General features: G+C 29.9%; 1 protein-coding gene across 3 annotated transcripts in view; it reads right to left on the bottom strand.

The window, feature by feature from the left end:
• The window catches only part of Hmgcr (HMG coenzyme A reductase), a 158266-nt gene that overhangs the window by 47973 nt on the left and 93978 nt on the right, over positions 1-16315 (bottom strand). For all 3 annotated transcript variants that reach the window (XM_075361034.1, XM_075361032.1, XM_075361033.1), the window contains one exon: positions 9565-9652. In XM_075361034.1, the coding sequence (XP_075217149.1) occupies positions 9565-9652 (88 nt within the window). The remainder of the gene's footprint in view (positions 1-9564; positions 9653-16315) is intronic.

The following is a 16315-nucleotide window of genomic DNA, read 5'->3' as shown; positions in this document are numbered from 1 at the left end:
CAGATACATGAATGGGGCATTCGAGGCAATCTGCCTATACTGCTCAGCAACTACATGAATGACCGTACCTTCCAAGTACGCGTTAACAATGAATATTCATGTGAAAGAATCTTGGAAAATGGCATACCGCAAGGTTCGCCGTTGAGCGGTACCTTGTTTACCATTGCCATTAATAAATTGATATTAGCCATTCCAGTAGAAATCAGCAAAAGCGTCTATGTTGATGATCTGGCAATCGTATATGCCAGCAAAAAGACTGCTATGGTGAGGTACAAATTGCAACGAGCGATCAATGCTCTAAATGAAGTTGCAAGGAATAATGGATTCCAATTCTCACCAGAAAAAACGTGCTGTGTACACTTTTGTAGGAAGAGAATTCCTCATCAAAGTCCTGCGTTGACAATTGATGATAATCCAATACAATATAAAGACAGCGTAAGGTATTTAGGACTAGTATTGGATAAATCGCTTACATGGGGATTACATATACAGGACTTGAGTGATAGATGCAAAAAAGCCCTAAACATTATAAAATGTTTATCGAACTCAAATTGGGGCTCAGAAAAAGATACATTATTGAGATTGTATAAAGCATTGGTTCAATCTAAACTAGACTACGGATGTATCGTATATTCATCCGCTAGAAAGTCGCACTTAAGAAAGTTAGACGTAGTTCATAATAGCGGAATAAGATACGCAACAGGTGCTTTCCGCACAAGTCCGGCGGCTATTCTGATGTCTGAAGCCGGAATAATGCCACTACATTATAGAAGAGAGATCCTCTTGTTAAGATATGCAGCAAATATATGGGCTTTCCCTGCTCATATAAATAATAAATTGTTTACGAATCATCCTATGGCTGCATTATACGAACGTCGTGCTACCTATTCCAGACCAGCCGGAATTAGGTACCACGAATTAAGAAATAAATATGAAATTGCCATTCCAGATACATTGGCAATTTCTACTAGAGAAATACCGCCATGGCTCTTGCCAGCGGTTAATACAAGTTTGGATCTCTCTCAAGGAGAAATAAAAAAGAAACCAGCAGTGATCATCCAGCAGGAATTTTTGGCAACCGTCAGTAGTTACGAAGAACATATTAGAATTTATACTGACGGTTCTAAAACCGAACATGGTGTTGGATGCTCGATATATGTAAATGAAGAAGCCCACTTTTGGAGACTGCCAGATGTGGCCAGTGTCTACACGGCAGAACTCACGGCAATTCAGCAAGCTCTTCGCTACACTGAACACTATTGCGAAGAGAGAGTGCTAATATATTCCGATTCATTAAGTCCACTAGTCGCAATTCGGAACAAGAACATTAAGGATGTCCTAATTGCAAACATCCTGTCCATTTTATACGTACTAAAACAACGAGGACAGCGATGCGTATTTGTATGGTCTCCCGGGCATGCTGGTATTACAGGTAATGAAATCGCAGACGAAGCTGCCAGAAAGGCAACAGTCTGCGATGTTTTGGATGCATTTCCTGTAAGAGTGGCAGATTTCAAAAACCGTCTAACAAACATAGTAAAAAACAAGTGGAATGCTGAATGGAGGAGATTAAATACAAAATTAAACACAGTAAAATCTTCTCATTATAAATGGAAAAGCGACTATAAGTTGACTCGCCGTGAACAAGTAGCGGTGACCAGACTTAGAATCGGTCATACGCGATTAACAAATTTATATTTGTTAACCGGCGAAGTGAGGCCAATGTGCGGTGTTTGTAATAAAACACTGACAATCAAGCATCTTATAGAAGAGTGTACCATATATGAGGACCTCAGAAAGAGGTTCCGTTTTAGAAATAATATTACTGCTGATCTGGCTAATGGAAATGAAGAAAATAGTTGCATTTTTACACGCCAGTGGACTTCTTAAAAGTCTATAAAAATGAAAGTTTAAAGCTGTGACAAAAGAAACTCCAAGCGGTAGTTTATATATATATAAAGAAAAAATGGTATTGATAAGTTTAATTTTAATTTTAAATGTATGCATATATACATAAGGGAGTCTCGAAACGTGGCACGTATAGTGACGGGAGGTAGCCCTCTTGCCTAGGCCATTTTGGCTCACCTGCATTCAAGAGCAGTGAGTCGGGGTGTGTCCGATGATGGCATGGGGGACCCTCAAGGGTGGATTGAGGGCGCGAGGCTATGTGTGTGCGGTGCATGCCTATAGCCTGTTTATAAGAAGGATTCAACTGCCACGGCACCCTGGCGCGACTGATATACTGCTCAACGGCGGTTCTGGTCGCCCCGAGGGTGCTTAAACAAACTATAAATGAGACTCGTAGAAGAAAGAAAGAAAGATATGGTAGGATAAGTTTTAATTTTAATTTAATGGTCTTTTGGGAACCTATCTCAAATTTTAATATTGGGGCCCTTTACACCCCATAAGTGTTTGTGATTGTCCTTGTCTTTATGTCTTAAATGTTTTGTATAGTTTGTGCTTTTAAATAAAATGTAAGGGCCCTTTACACCCTTACATATGACGATCCAGATGGTGATAGTAGTTTCTTTTAAAGATTGTGACGAGGGCTAATGACCTTAGCAGTCGATGCCCATAAAAATTCAGAAAAAAAAAGATTAAGAGAGGATGATAAACATAGAGAAAAATTTTATAGCTAGAGAAAGTGTACACAAATTAAGAGCAAAAATTATCAAACCAACGATTGGCAACAAAAAGCAAATAAAAGAAATGATGGTCAACTCCGACTTAGGGAGAATATTGTCTGACAATATCAGAGGAGTAATGAACTAAAAAATAAGAATTTTTTGCAATTTATTATTTGCAATATTATTATTATTATTTATAATACTAATTTATATTATTATTAGAATTATTTACATATTTACTATTTATTTTTTGTAAAGAACGGGCATGTATGCCTCAGTGTTTATGTTGTTCTTGTGAAGGTCTATTTTTCAGTCACTCTGTAGTTAACTTTAATGTAAATAAAATTAAATAGAAATTCCAGAATGATTAAATAAAATTAAACTAGAAAATCCAAAAATAATATGATTCTAAGTTATAATTTTCAATTAATATTAAATAATCACATGTTTCACCTAATTTATTATATATACACATATGCAATAATGCCTATTAAATTAAATATACACATTTTTAAGTACATAAAATTTTATTTCATTAATAACTTAAGATTTTTTCATATTTTTTAAAAAATTCTTTTACAATCACAGGTTAATAATTATTAATATACCAATATTCAAGGTCTGTAAATAAAGTAATGAGACTAGTTTTTTTGTTTGGATGAACTGCTGATTTATATAAGGTATTAATAATTTTAGTCTACTGTTACCACGTGAGACGTAAACAAACTTTTCGAGTTTTTGTTGTGCGTTACAAAAATAAGTGATAACAAATATGAGCAACGTTGTGCAATCAGTTTTTGTGTTAAACTCGGTGAGAATGCTTCTAAAACTTTTTCAAAATTGAAAAGGGCGAATGGAGATGACGCTCTGTCACGAGCCCAAGTTTTTAGGTTGTTTAAAGCATTATCAGATAGCCGGAAATCAGTTGCGGACGATCCACGCAAAAGAGACGACAATGTTGAGCGAATCAGAGACTTGATACGATACGATCGGCGATTAACTATCAGAATGATTGCTGAACAATTGAATTTGAACCACACCACAGTCCATCAAATTTTGAAAAGCGAGTTGGATGTGAAAAAGGATTGTGCAAAATTGGTCCCAAAAAACCTCATTGTTGAACAGAAAAATAACAGGGTGGAAGTGTGTCGTGATCTTCTAAGGCGAATTGAAACTGATCCTGATTTTCTAAAAAATGTTATTACTGGTAATCAATCTTGGATATTTGAGTACAACCCAGAAACAAAACGTCAGAGCAAGGAGTGGCACACTTCAAACTAACCACGTTCCAAAAAAAACAAAAATGAACAAATCAAAACCACGCTAATTTGATTCTTCAATGGTAATGATATTGTCCATAAGGTGATTTTGCCTACAGGACAGACTGTAAATCAATATGTTTATCGAGAAATTCTTGAAAGACTGCGGAAAAAAGTTGCCTGCATGAGACTAGCCATCAAAGACAACTGGATGCTGCATTTCATAACAATGCACCTTGTCACATTGCACTCTCAATTAATGACTTTTTGGGAAAGAAAAACATTCCTGTAGTTCCTCAACCACCTGACTTGAATCCCTGTTATATTTTCCTGTTCCCGACTTTAAAAAACACTTCAAAGGACACCAATTTGTAACAGTAGAAAACATTTAAAAAAATGTAACCTGAAGATAAAAGAAATGTAAAAGAATGTAACCTGAAGGATATTCAGGTTTCTGAGTATCAACACTGCTATGAAGAGTGGAAAAACCGTTTGATGCGTTGCGTGGCTTCCCAAGGGAACTATTTCGAAGGTGAGTCCATGTATAATTGGATTGTAAATAAAAGGTTTTTCTGAAGTCTAATTACTTTATTTACAAACCTCGTATTTAAATTTAAAAAAAAGTTAAAAAAATGAATCAAAAAAAGAAAAGGAGATGAAGTCTGATTCGAACCGATGCGCCTTCCCTTGTAAGATCCAAAAATAATGAAACCAACAAAAATAAGTACCACTTATGATATAGCGTTAAAAAGCTCTCAATGTGGGCTTATTACAACAGTTAAGAAAAAGTCCAAAATCCAAATTTTTTGAGCTTTTTTGGACACCTTTGGTTCAGTCTATTGCAACCAAAAGGGGAGGTGCACAACTACATGTTAGAACAGTCCTAAATCCAAAATTCCTACGGCTAATCGTTTTTGAGTTATGCGAGATACATATGTACGTCACGCTGAAACGTCAAAATGGATTCAGGGATGGTCAAAATGGTTATTTCTGTTGAAATCTAAAAACTGAAATTTTTCGCAATCACAATACTTCCTTTACTTCGTACAAGGAAGTAAAAAAGGATAATCCTAATAATTGATGTTACTACTCGTACAATAACACAAAATACATTATGATGGTGACTACAGCTTACCATAAGTAACAATCCAGTTTCAAGAAAAATATTCCATAAATACAGCTCAGGTTCTGACAGATTACATCATAATTTTTTTCCCATCTATACTTGGCTCAATAAAAGTATAAATAATAACTAACATTGCCTGAAGAATAACAGTTATTTAACTGATATTTCAATAAAGAAAACAAGAATTTTAAATATACTGAGCAGCCTTCCTCTCCTATAATTTCATTGTAAACACTAATTATTGGGCAAAATACTTTCAAAAAAAAAAAAAAATTGAATTAAATCGGCAACATAACACACATCATAGTTTCAATAGTCGTTAACAGTTTCCAAAAGTAATTCTTCTTCCAGGATTAGCTTTAGAGTAAAATTCAAAAATACAATGAAAATTAAAACATGTGGAAAAACTTTTCTGTTTAGTAAACCTGATGTATCCGATTTCCTTTTTGCCTTTCGTAACATTAACAATTTATTTTTTAATTATATCAACAGATATTTTATTAACAAATAATTGTAAGAATGAATTTTTGTAGCATAAAAAAAAAATGCCAAGCCTGACCAGGATTCAACCCAAATTCAGATAAAAGCTAGAAATGCTACCACAATGCCACACATTACTTATCATAAATAAAAATATTAATAAGATAATAATTTAATTCTTTATCCAGAAATATAAAACTATATCAATCCTTGAAACATGTGTAAGTATGAATAACAAAAATCATATTTATTATGTGAAAATTCTAAGGCCAGAAAATCCTACCTACACTAAACTTAGGTTGTTTGAAAAAAAAAATAAGTTTATGAAATACCTCGCCCAATCCATTTGATGTATCTTAACAGTAACAGTTGTAAAATTATAAAAATAATGATTTTGTATCACGAATATAATACGTAAAATATGTATAATTTTTTTCAAATTAGTTTTAAATACCAACCTCATTGTCAGCCTTTTAGGTTTATAATTGGAACTAATTTTATACAATGAAAAAACTAGAATATGTACCCAAAATAACATCAAACAGTATTAAAATTATCAAGACAGATTGTTTCAAAATATATTTTTTAATCTTCCTTCCTTAAAGGAAGTAAAAAAATAATAGTAAAATTTTATCCTAAACCAAGAAACTACCAAGGGGCATTGTGATAGTATGAAAGACTTAAAAAAAACTTCCTATATATAATGAGTTATAGGTACGGCATGGCAAGCCCACTCCCAAACATTACCGAACTTGCCATCCACAGAACACAGCTTAGGAATGCTATAATAATGACGGTATGAATAACAATGAAAAGTGAAAGTAGATCAGTGAAGTAATCAATCGAGCCTGAACGCCCACATCACATTATTACACGGGTAAACAAATTGTTTCAAAGATATGTAATTTTGAAAATTGTAATTCAATACTATCTGACAAGGTTTTAGTAGCTGAAACTAAATAAAAATATTGAAACCGTTAATCGTAAGTAGTCACAGACATAATTTGTACAATAAAAAAAATGAAAATTTCTATTCAGCATTACATCATTAAATTTTTGTTATAACTTTTAAATAAATCCGTCCATTAAAAATGAACCATTAATGTTTAAAATGACTGGCAATCAGATATCTCGATCGACCTCAGTAAAATAAATTAGTTCAGCCAAGAACAACGTTTACTAACTTTGTTTTTAAATAAAAACCTTTACATATCTGAGAAATTTAATTAAGTTGAACAGCATTTTAAACACGTAAATTAACATTCAATGAATATTTAAATAATAAATTATGAAAGTAAATACTTTCCGCACGAGATAAAAATTATCGATTTTACGGTTCAACCTTATTGAAGATTTATTAAAACCAATTGTCAGTTAGTGTATTAATATTGATGGTTATAATTGTAATTTAACAATATAGGATCAATTACGGGTTCTTGGACATCCACCTTATTATTTATTTATTTTCATTTAAAATTTAATTCGATTTAACTGAACTTTTATTAAATCAAAAAAAAATTATTTTTAATATTATTTATTCATTAAAATCGAACACAGGGTCATTTTACTATTTCCTGATTTTTTCCAGATGATGCATACTATTACATAGTTTTTGTATTTTTAAATTTGTAATATTAGACTACAATTAGCTAAACGAGTTCATAATTAATCTTTATCACCTTAATTCGTTTCTATTATAAAAATTACACAGAGATAGAACACATCCTTATTATATAAAAATTACAGAATTACAATCAAATAAGTAAATTAAAAAGTACACAATTAGAGCATTACGTAACCTTTTTGTAATTTCAGCTTAGGATAAACGAACGATAAGTTCCCAGTTACTAATTCAAAAAAAAGGATTTTATAAATCAAAATTGCGATACAGAGGACGGGGGGGGGGCTGGCTTCTACTTGTTGAATCAAAAGTGAAGTCAATTTGTTCAACTAATTATGATAATGCGCTAGGTTATGGTTGCTAAGTCGATTCAATGATCGCGGAACAACCTCAAAAATTGAATCAAGTTTTATATACCGAAATTTTAAAAGTGGTTAAGATTTTTCCTTGAAAAATTATAAAAACTCATATAACTAATTTAAATTTATATTAATTATTTCTGACCCTTCTACAGCGAATTTCTATAGTCGACAGGTCGAAATTAATAAACCAAATCATTTATCAAAGTAATTTGATTTCATTATCGTGGAAATTATTAACGAATACTACTTATTTTGAATTCTGTTACTTTAAATAGAAGAGTGTTTTATCAAATTATGTCGGTATATGATTATTTTTAATCATTTTTTTTCGGGGGGTATATTTAGCCAAGTGACAGATGCTAATACCAATTTTCCATTGTTAGTTCAGTTTTTTGCATGGAATTCTTTCTTTCCGATCAAAAAATATCATATATGATGAGAATTTGTTTTATTTTATTTTGTAACTGTAATACTTAGAAAAACAGAGAACAAGCATACCGATAAATTATTATAGAGGGGAAATTCATCATTGATCTCGATATTATAGAGAATATAATAAGGAATGAATATCTGTTGCAATTTTAAAATACAGTCCTTGTAATTTAGAAACTGGGGCTTACTATTTTATTTTATTTTTGTTTATTGCACTTTAAACATTTTATAGCAGCCATTGGCCTAATTTTTTTAACAAGTAGGTCTACTCTAATGTGAATCATATTAGGAATCACCCCCCCCCCCTCCAAAATGAAAAGAAAATAAATGTCAATATATATTGTTGAGGCTGACATATATACATAACTTTGCTATAGAATTTAACATAACAGAGTTAACAAGGCAATAATAGTTACAAAAGAAAAAATCGTGGCTACATTTATTAATGAAAAGGCTTTGGAAAATATTTGGAAAAAAAAGAACTAATTAATTAAAACGCTATAAGATACAATAGAAATTATGTATCTGTATACTATCTCAAGGTCAGCGGAATATGCACACACAGGCACCCGACTTACAATGCAGTTGTAATCAGCAGTAGTCAGTCAAGATGCACATTCCGCAACAGAAAGTTCAGTATGTGGTGTGGTTAGCAGAGTTTCAATCAGTTACACATGTTAAACAGCAGGTAAGAACTGAATGGAATATCGATCCTCCTTCATCCACGTCTATTCGTCAGTGGAATATGACTTCAAGAGAGATTGGAAGCTTGGTTTCACAAACTGGAAATCAATCAAAAGTTTCAGTTAGTAAAACAATTGTGGACTGTGTCTGCGGATAGATTCACTGCCAGTCCTGGAAAGACAATTAGGTGGACTAGTTACGAACTGCAAATTCCTCATTTTATTGTTCACAACATTGTTCATAAGCAGCTCCATTTGTGAACGTACAAGTAACAACTCCATCACATTAAACCAAATGATCACCCCCTACGATATCAGTTTCCAGCAGAGGTAATGCACTGTATCAAAAACAATCCTAATTATCTTGTTATTTAGTGATGAGGTAACCTTCCATATGTGCCGGAAAGTTAAAAGACACAACTGACAAATACAGTTGTTGGGGGTACTGAAAAACCCTATCAGTAATCGAAAATGAAAGGGACTACAATTGCATGTGAGTCAGCATGCATATTCTACTGACCTTGACAGTAAAAAGAATGAATCTTGCAGATATTTCCTGTCAACTGAGCCTACACTTAAGAAATTACAACTAATAGTTTTCTAAATATAAGCCATTGCTTTTGGATACCTTTAGCCTAGACTCTCTGTATATTTAATTAAAAATAATTCATTTTTTACTAATAATAACATTCATTGAATCTACAAAAGAAATGTAGATATTAAACTATACAAAATAAGATAACCTATTCATTACATGCATTGGAGATCTGTAGTCAGACAGCTGTCACATAACTTAAAACTAACATTTAGTTGGTCAACAAAAAGTAATATTCTTTATGTAATACTAATTATTTGATTTAATAACTCACAACAAAATTTTCTAAATTAGCAACACCTTTTGAATGAAAATATACATTCAATGACTGATTCAATTTGACAATAAATTAGTTATTTGGTTAAATTGGTTTACTCACTTCAGGTCACTTATATCACTTTTCATAAAGTTAATAACGCTTGATGTGAACACAAAACTTGAAAATACTGTAAATAAGCCAGCAATTCCTGCAAAAAAAAAAAATAATAAATGGTAACAAAGATTTTAATTATTAAAACCACAGATCATAGTTATAGTGTCAATGAAAAAATAACATTTTCCATTATCATTCAACAATAAAAATTAACATATCACATTAAACATTGGGTTGTTTTAGTGGTTAACTCATCACTAATCAGTTTTTTGTTTAACAGATGAATTTCACAGTCAAAAGTTCTGAGGTTAGAATCCTAGCAAAAGCTAGTTTCTTTTACACAAACTTAAATACTAGATAGTGGATGCTGGTGTACTTTGATGGTTGGGGTTCAATTAACCACCCATCTCAGGAATGGTCATCCAGATTCTGTACAAGAATACACCTCATTTACATTTCATACACATCATCCCTAATCTCATTGGGCCATGGGTGAGGATTGTTTATTGTTCACAATTCAGATTGCAACATACATATTAGAAGAAATAATGAATATATACATAAAATTCCAAACTTTTCACAAAATGTTATTTTACAACAGTATGGTAAATCTATTTGATGTGAAATTTTCCAGTAAATTTACCTGAAGCTCCCTACATAGAAACATTCTACTTTATATGCTCACTCAAAAACTCATGGGTTCACTTTACAATAACTTTACATTATTATCTTATTCCCTTTTTCTACTACTAAACCCTGTATTTACTACTAAAGACCTTTTGTGTATTGCATGACTACTTAGTTACTTGCTAAGTTTAGTTAAACATTTATATCTTGCTCGTTTTACAAATCAGAAATGCGGCTTTACTTTGTTTATGGTTTTCAGGTTTGTTATACATTTAGTTTTTTCACCAGCACAAACTACAAAGATAAATATAAAAATATATAATAATGAAAGCCGAAGGGAAGAAAAATTGTAACAATAATTTGTTGATAACATTAAATGTAAATTACACGAGGCCTTATACAAGGTCTTACCTCTTTTATGAATATAATTCATTTTATGAGTACATAAAAAATAAGTTGAAAAAATAGAAATTAATAAAATTAATAATTTAATAACATTTAATAAATGTTGAAAATTAAGATAATGTTTCTAACTAAAAATTGCTATTTTTACTTAGAAACATTTCAATAAAAAATATAATGCATTAATGAATATAATGAACAGGTGGCATTTTAATTACAGAATTATTTTAATACATAATATGTTAGTCTTATTTTTATCACATCTTGGACTATTAATTTCACTTAACTACTTCTAAATTTTAAAAAATAAATGTAACCTTATAAATAAAAAAATAATAGGTCCTCATGGAAATAAGATTTTTCATGTAAAGATGGCTTTATCATGTGTTCTCTTTGGAATAATGTAATGTAAAAAATAATGAATTTCTTTCCTTTTGAATAAATAAATAAAAAGACTTTCATACTTAACAATACATTCACAAAGACATAACTGTACATATATCAATGGTCTATAACTAAATCTTATATACATAAAAATGGATGTTTGTTTATTTGTTTGTCCCGTATGCATTCCTATACCATTCATCCAATTGCAATGATCTTTGATGAGTTTTGCGCACCCCTGTGAAGGTTTCTGAATTAGTTTGGACCGGCTAGGTGGTGCTGGGGTTGAGATATTTTGAAAAAATTGTATTTATGGTTCGATTTGGCTCATATTCAGAATATGTGTTGCTTACGTGGAAGAACTAGCTCTGCAAAAAATGGACCTGCTAGATGGCTCTGGGTTAAGATATTTAGATAAATTGCATTTATGATCTGATTTAGCTCATATTCAGAATATAATTAGTTATATGAAAATATATACTTTTGCAAAAAATGGGAAAAGGGAAATAGGGAAAAAAAGGAAAGGGATAGAGAATTGGAGAGGTTAAATTTTGTGAAGTTCCATAATGTTCAGTTTTTAATGTTTTATCAAACTTTTAATTGAGTTAATTTATATATATATATATATATATATACACACACACACACACTCAAATCTAGCAATAGCGAAGCATTGTCAGGTCTGCTAGTTATTCATAAAAAAAAAACCACTGACAAAAAGTATAAATGTCAAAGTAGATCAAAGTAATGTGTTAGTAAAAATATATTGGAGATACAACCTTACAGATGCTTCTAGAACTACCAAAAAGAAAGAATTTTTTAGTATTCTAATCTGATTTATAAATTGCTGCATATTTATTAAATTTTAATGATTAACTCTACCCAAATTAGTATTTAATAGATTTTTAATTTGCATACTTGTTTATCATTTATTAAGCATACATAAATTTAGTTTTGTTAGTCAATAATAATTTTATAATCTTCATTACTAACCTTCATTTAAATGAAAAACCCATTATTATAGATTTATATTCTGATATTCATACAATATAAAAAAAATTCCTTTCCAATCTGTCAATTGTATAAAGATAAAAAATTATTATTTTTTTTTAAATCTTATGCAATTTTTTTTATATGCAAACAATCAAAGAGATTATTACTATCTGAATAACTAAAAAATAAATTAAAAAATAACTTACAATTTTAGAGTAATGCAGAAAAATCAAACTCGTAAAATTTCATAAAACAAATTTTAGAAATATGTTATATACATTAAAAGAGAATAGAAACAAAAATGCAATACAAGGTGTAATGGAACTTTGTAAACTGAAGCATTTATGAAACAAAATGGATGTAAAATCCACCATTCACAACATAAGTTTTTTTATAAGGAAGCAACAATTCATGTATATGAATTGCAAGCAAAGGAAAGAAGAAATTTTTACCCTTTTTAAGGGAGTGTAAAGGACTTTTACAAAAGATGAAAAACTACACAAAACTAAAAATTCAGACAAACGCTTAACCAACTTCGAAAATCTGAAAAGTTTAGTCGATCAGTTACACTACACGATCACAATCAACAAAAATATTACCAATTCAGCAGGCTAATACAATAGCAGATGCAATGAAGGAGAATGCAACAGAATGTAACACGGTAATTCTCCAAGAGAAATATAGGGCGTTACTAAACAATATGAGGTATTCATGGAATAAGCCACATATACCCCAAATACAAAAAATGACAACTTCATTCACTCGCTTTTATAACTTCCACAGCAGTAAGCTACCTCAGCATGGTAGATTTTATTGTCAATAACTAACAAAGCTACCTTGACATAGACCACAAAGAGTGAGAGCACTGTTAAAAATTGTTGACACCACATCATGCAGCCTTTAAGTATTCAGTTAAGGTTGATGAACTTAATCTAAATATTAAGTTCATTATTATTAAATTCACAAAGGAGAATTTTAAATTATTAATAATTCCTTTACTATTACAGTATACATTTGTAAAAAGAAATGCGTAAAAAATAAGTTTGTGAATGTTTAATTTAACATTGTGAATCGTAAATATGAATAAATAATTTTCCAGCTCATTTTGCTCATGTAATCCAACATTAGATGGAAAAAAATTAATCATACCAATAAATAAATAAAAATGACTGAAAACTTATTTTTTAATAGCTAATTAGGGATCATATATCTATATTAGCATCTTTTTGCCATTAGAATCTGAAAATTCTGGATTCCAGTCTTAGTAAGGCATGAAATTTTTCACAAACTGCAAAATTCATTGTCATCCATCCATTTTTACTCATTGAGCTAAACCCTAATAATAATCATTATCTTGTAGCTATTGTATACTGTCAGTTGTTGTAATTGTATAAATAAATCTTCGGTTATTAATTTGATTAATAAAAAATAAAAAATTTTGATAATTCAAAAAATATTGTAACCGTTCAATAGGCACATTATTTCCAATAATACACGGGGCTTAATCCAAAAAAAAGAACACAACTCCAGTATGCAATTATAATGTAAAAACCAAGACATAAATTTCACAAATAAGTAGTTTACATTGGTAATTACAAAGTTAATAAGCTTTATATGAATTACTTGTTACAATAATCAATGGAACATCTGTGTACTACTCAACAAAATGAGAGTTCTGGAATTACCCAGCATGATAACAGAAAATTACAGTATGTCAAACATTATTTCAGCCTACAACATTATATAATCGATTAATTGATAGGTCAGTAATGAAACAGAACAGTTCAAAAAAATATTAATAGAGTAATAAACTAAAAGCATTAAGTAATAATATCAGCGGTTTTAAAAAACTTTAAATTTAACAGTACAAACTGTAATAATAAAATAAATAAAAAAATTAAGCAAATTCATAGAATTTATAAACAGCATACTAAATAAATTAAAATGTTATTATTTAATGTCAGAGAAAACTCAGTAGAAACAGAAATAATGCCATAAAAAAAATTCTGTAACATTGTTAAAAATTGCATATAATTTTACATTACATTCAAATAATATATTTATAAAATTACTATATATTTATTTTTAATTCTTAAAGATAAAAAAGATATCTATAAATTAATTAATTACATGAGCTTGGAAACAACTAATGAAACAAATATTATTTTATAAGAAAATACGTGTGCCTGACCAAAAACATAAAAAATTTATAAAATCAGAATGCAAAAAGATTTCTAGCGTATGTTCTGTTCTGTTCTGAAAACTTCTATCAGAAAACTTTAAGCAGAAAAAAGACATAAATGTAAGAAGAACAAAAGAACAGTTAATAAATTAAACTTTTGTAGACAACAATAGAGAATAACATCTGAAGAAACATCTCAGGACAAAATTAAATTGAAGAATATTAGTTTATCAGTGTGAATCATGCATTAAGAAAAGGTTACTGAGAAAAACAAAGAAATAGAGACATTTGAATAGAAATTCCCTACACAATAATACTTTCTTACAAGGAATTTTAAACTTATGGAAATGATCAACATTTAGTTTATATTTCTGAAACTAGTCTGCCATTTTTGTAATTTGTGTGCCGTTCACAACACAACTCATGGACTCCATAACATATACGTCACATCCGACTGTAAAATAATTTTCTATTAATCGTATAATTAGTAACACTGTCAGCAGTGTTACATAACTGCCAAAATACCTGTTACCAACAGCAAGCACATTCTCAAAAAATAAAATGCATATTTACATGAAATTAAGGCAGTATTGACTTCAATATAATAAGTAATCTTATGACTAATCAATTTGAGTAATCAAATATCTAACCAATTTGACATTCTTATTAATGTCAAATTGTTGTAGATTTTAATTATTTTTAAATATAGCAATGTTCATATGTTATCAGTGTAGGCAATGTTGCCAAGATGATTTTTTCCATTACAAAAACTCTGCGAAAGTTAATTGCTTACATAATTTCACAAAATTTGTTAGTATTTGTGTTTTAAATTTTAATTTATAATTATCATTGAGATTTTTCATTATTATTTTATTTTTTATAAACAGTTAACATACATTTAATAACTACAGTTAATAATATTACTTTAATTAGTAATATTTTATTTGATTAAGTGAAGAATTTATTAGGCTGATTATTCTCTCTAGAAAAATACTGACACAGCAAGAGCATATTTATGTAGCTGCTTCCTGCAATGGATTTCTTTCAAAAAATGTTATTTACGTAATCAGCACTATATTAATTATTTATCAGGTTTTAAAATTAATCAGAGGCAGTTTTAAAATATGCATGTTGAGCTTTGCTGTGTGAATATTTTATCTTTTTTTATCAAATTAAAGGAGCATATTTGGAGCAAGAGACAATGTTACTTACCAAAAACATTATCTATGTTTCATTATAAATGTCAATAGCATTCAAATCTTTATTCTATAAACCAAGAAGATCCAAATAAGCATTCACGCCAGATTTGGGGTACTTACAGGAGTAGCGGGTTGTTCCTATATATGATATCAGTTAAAAAAATTGTAGTCTATAACCACTTTCCCTATTGTTTAAAGAAAGCCTCTCACTGAGAGGCTTTCTTTAAACAATTAAAATTTAATGTTAACCCAATTAAAATTTAATGTTAATTTCTCATAAATAATGGGAAACACATCAAATATAATCCTCAAATCATACCAGTATTTTGTAATTCTATTAAATTATAGACAATAAAAGAAACAGACAACCTGGCTTTACCCAATAACTGTAACCAATAACCTTAACCAATGGATGGGCTTTTACTGCAACCCCAAAATACAGAAATCAAAACAAACTAAAAGGTGAAGGGCATCCTACATCCCACAAGAAAACACTTACCCACACCAGCTAACAGATGTCCCAAAACAGTACTTGCACATTAAGCAATTTTAGAGGTTGTAGTGCCTAGAGGTTGTATTAAACTCTTATTGTGCCTATCTAAGAAAGAATGGATCAAAAAAAGGAAGAAGACTGCTGAACTAAATAATTATTTTTAAAAAAAATTGAACCACTTAAAAATCCACTAAAAAGTTAAGAAATAGTTTCATCCAATACTGAATTAATTCCTAAGACTTTTTTTTTGAATCAGCGCCTGTTTCTACAAGATAAATTTCTAGATATAATATAAATTTATTCTATAATGCTGTATACATATACTTCATAAAAAGCAATATTGATATTACATCAGTTGATTTTTCCGTTCGCAATTACTACATCTTTTTATATATGCCATCTACAGGTCCATTCAAGAACCACATAAGTATGTGGTACTTACCCGCCAGCGGCAAAAACATTTTTTTTTGTTAATTT

This window comes from Lycorma delicatula, chromosome 3 (genome assembly GCF_047948215.1).
Source record: "Lycorma delicatula isolate Av1 chromosome 3, ASM4794821v1, whole genome shotgun sequence".
NCBI lineage: Eukaryota > Metazoa > Arthropoda > Insecta > Hemiptera > Fulgoridae > Lycorma > Lycorma delicatula.
The sequence above is the reverse complement of the archived record's forward strand: the minus strand, read 5'-3'. Positions and strand labels throughout refer to the sequence as shown.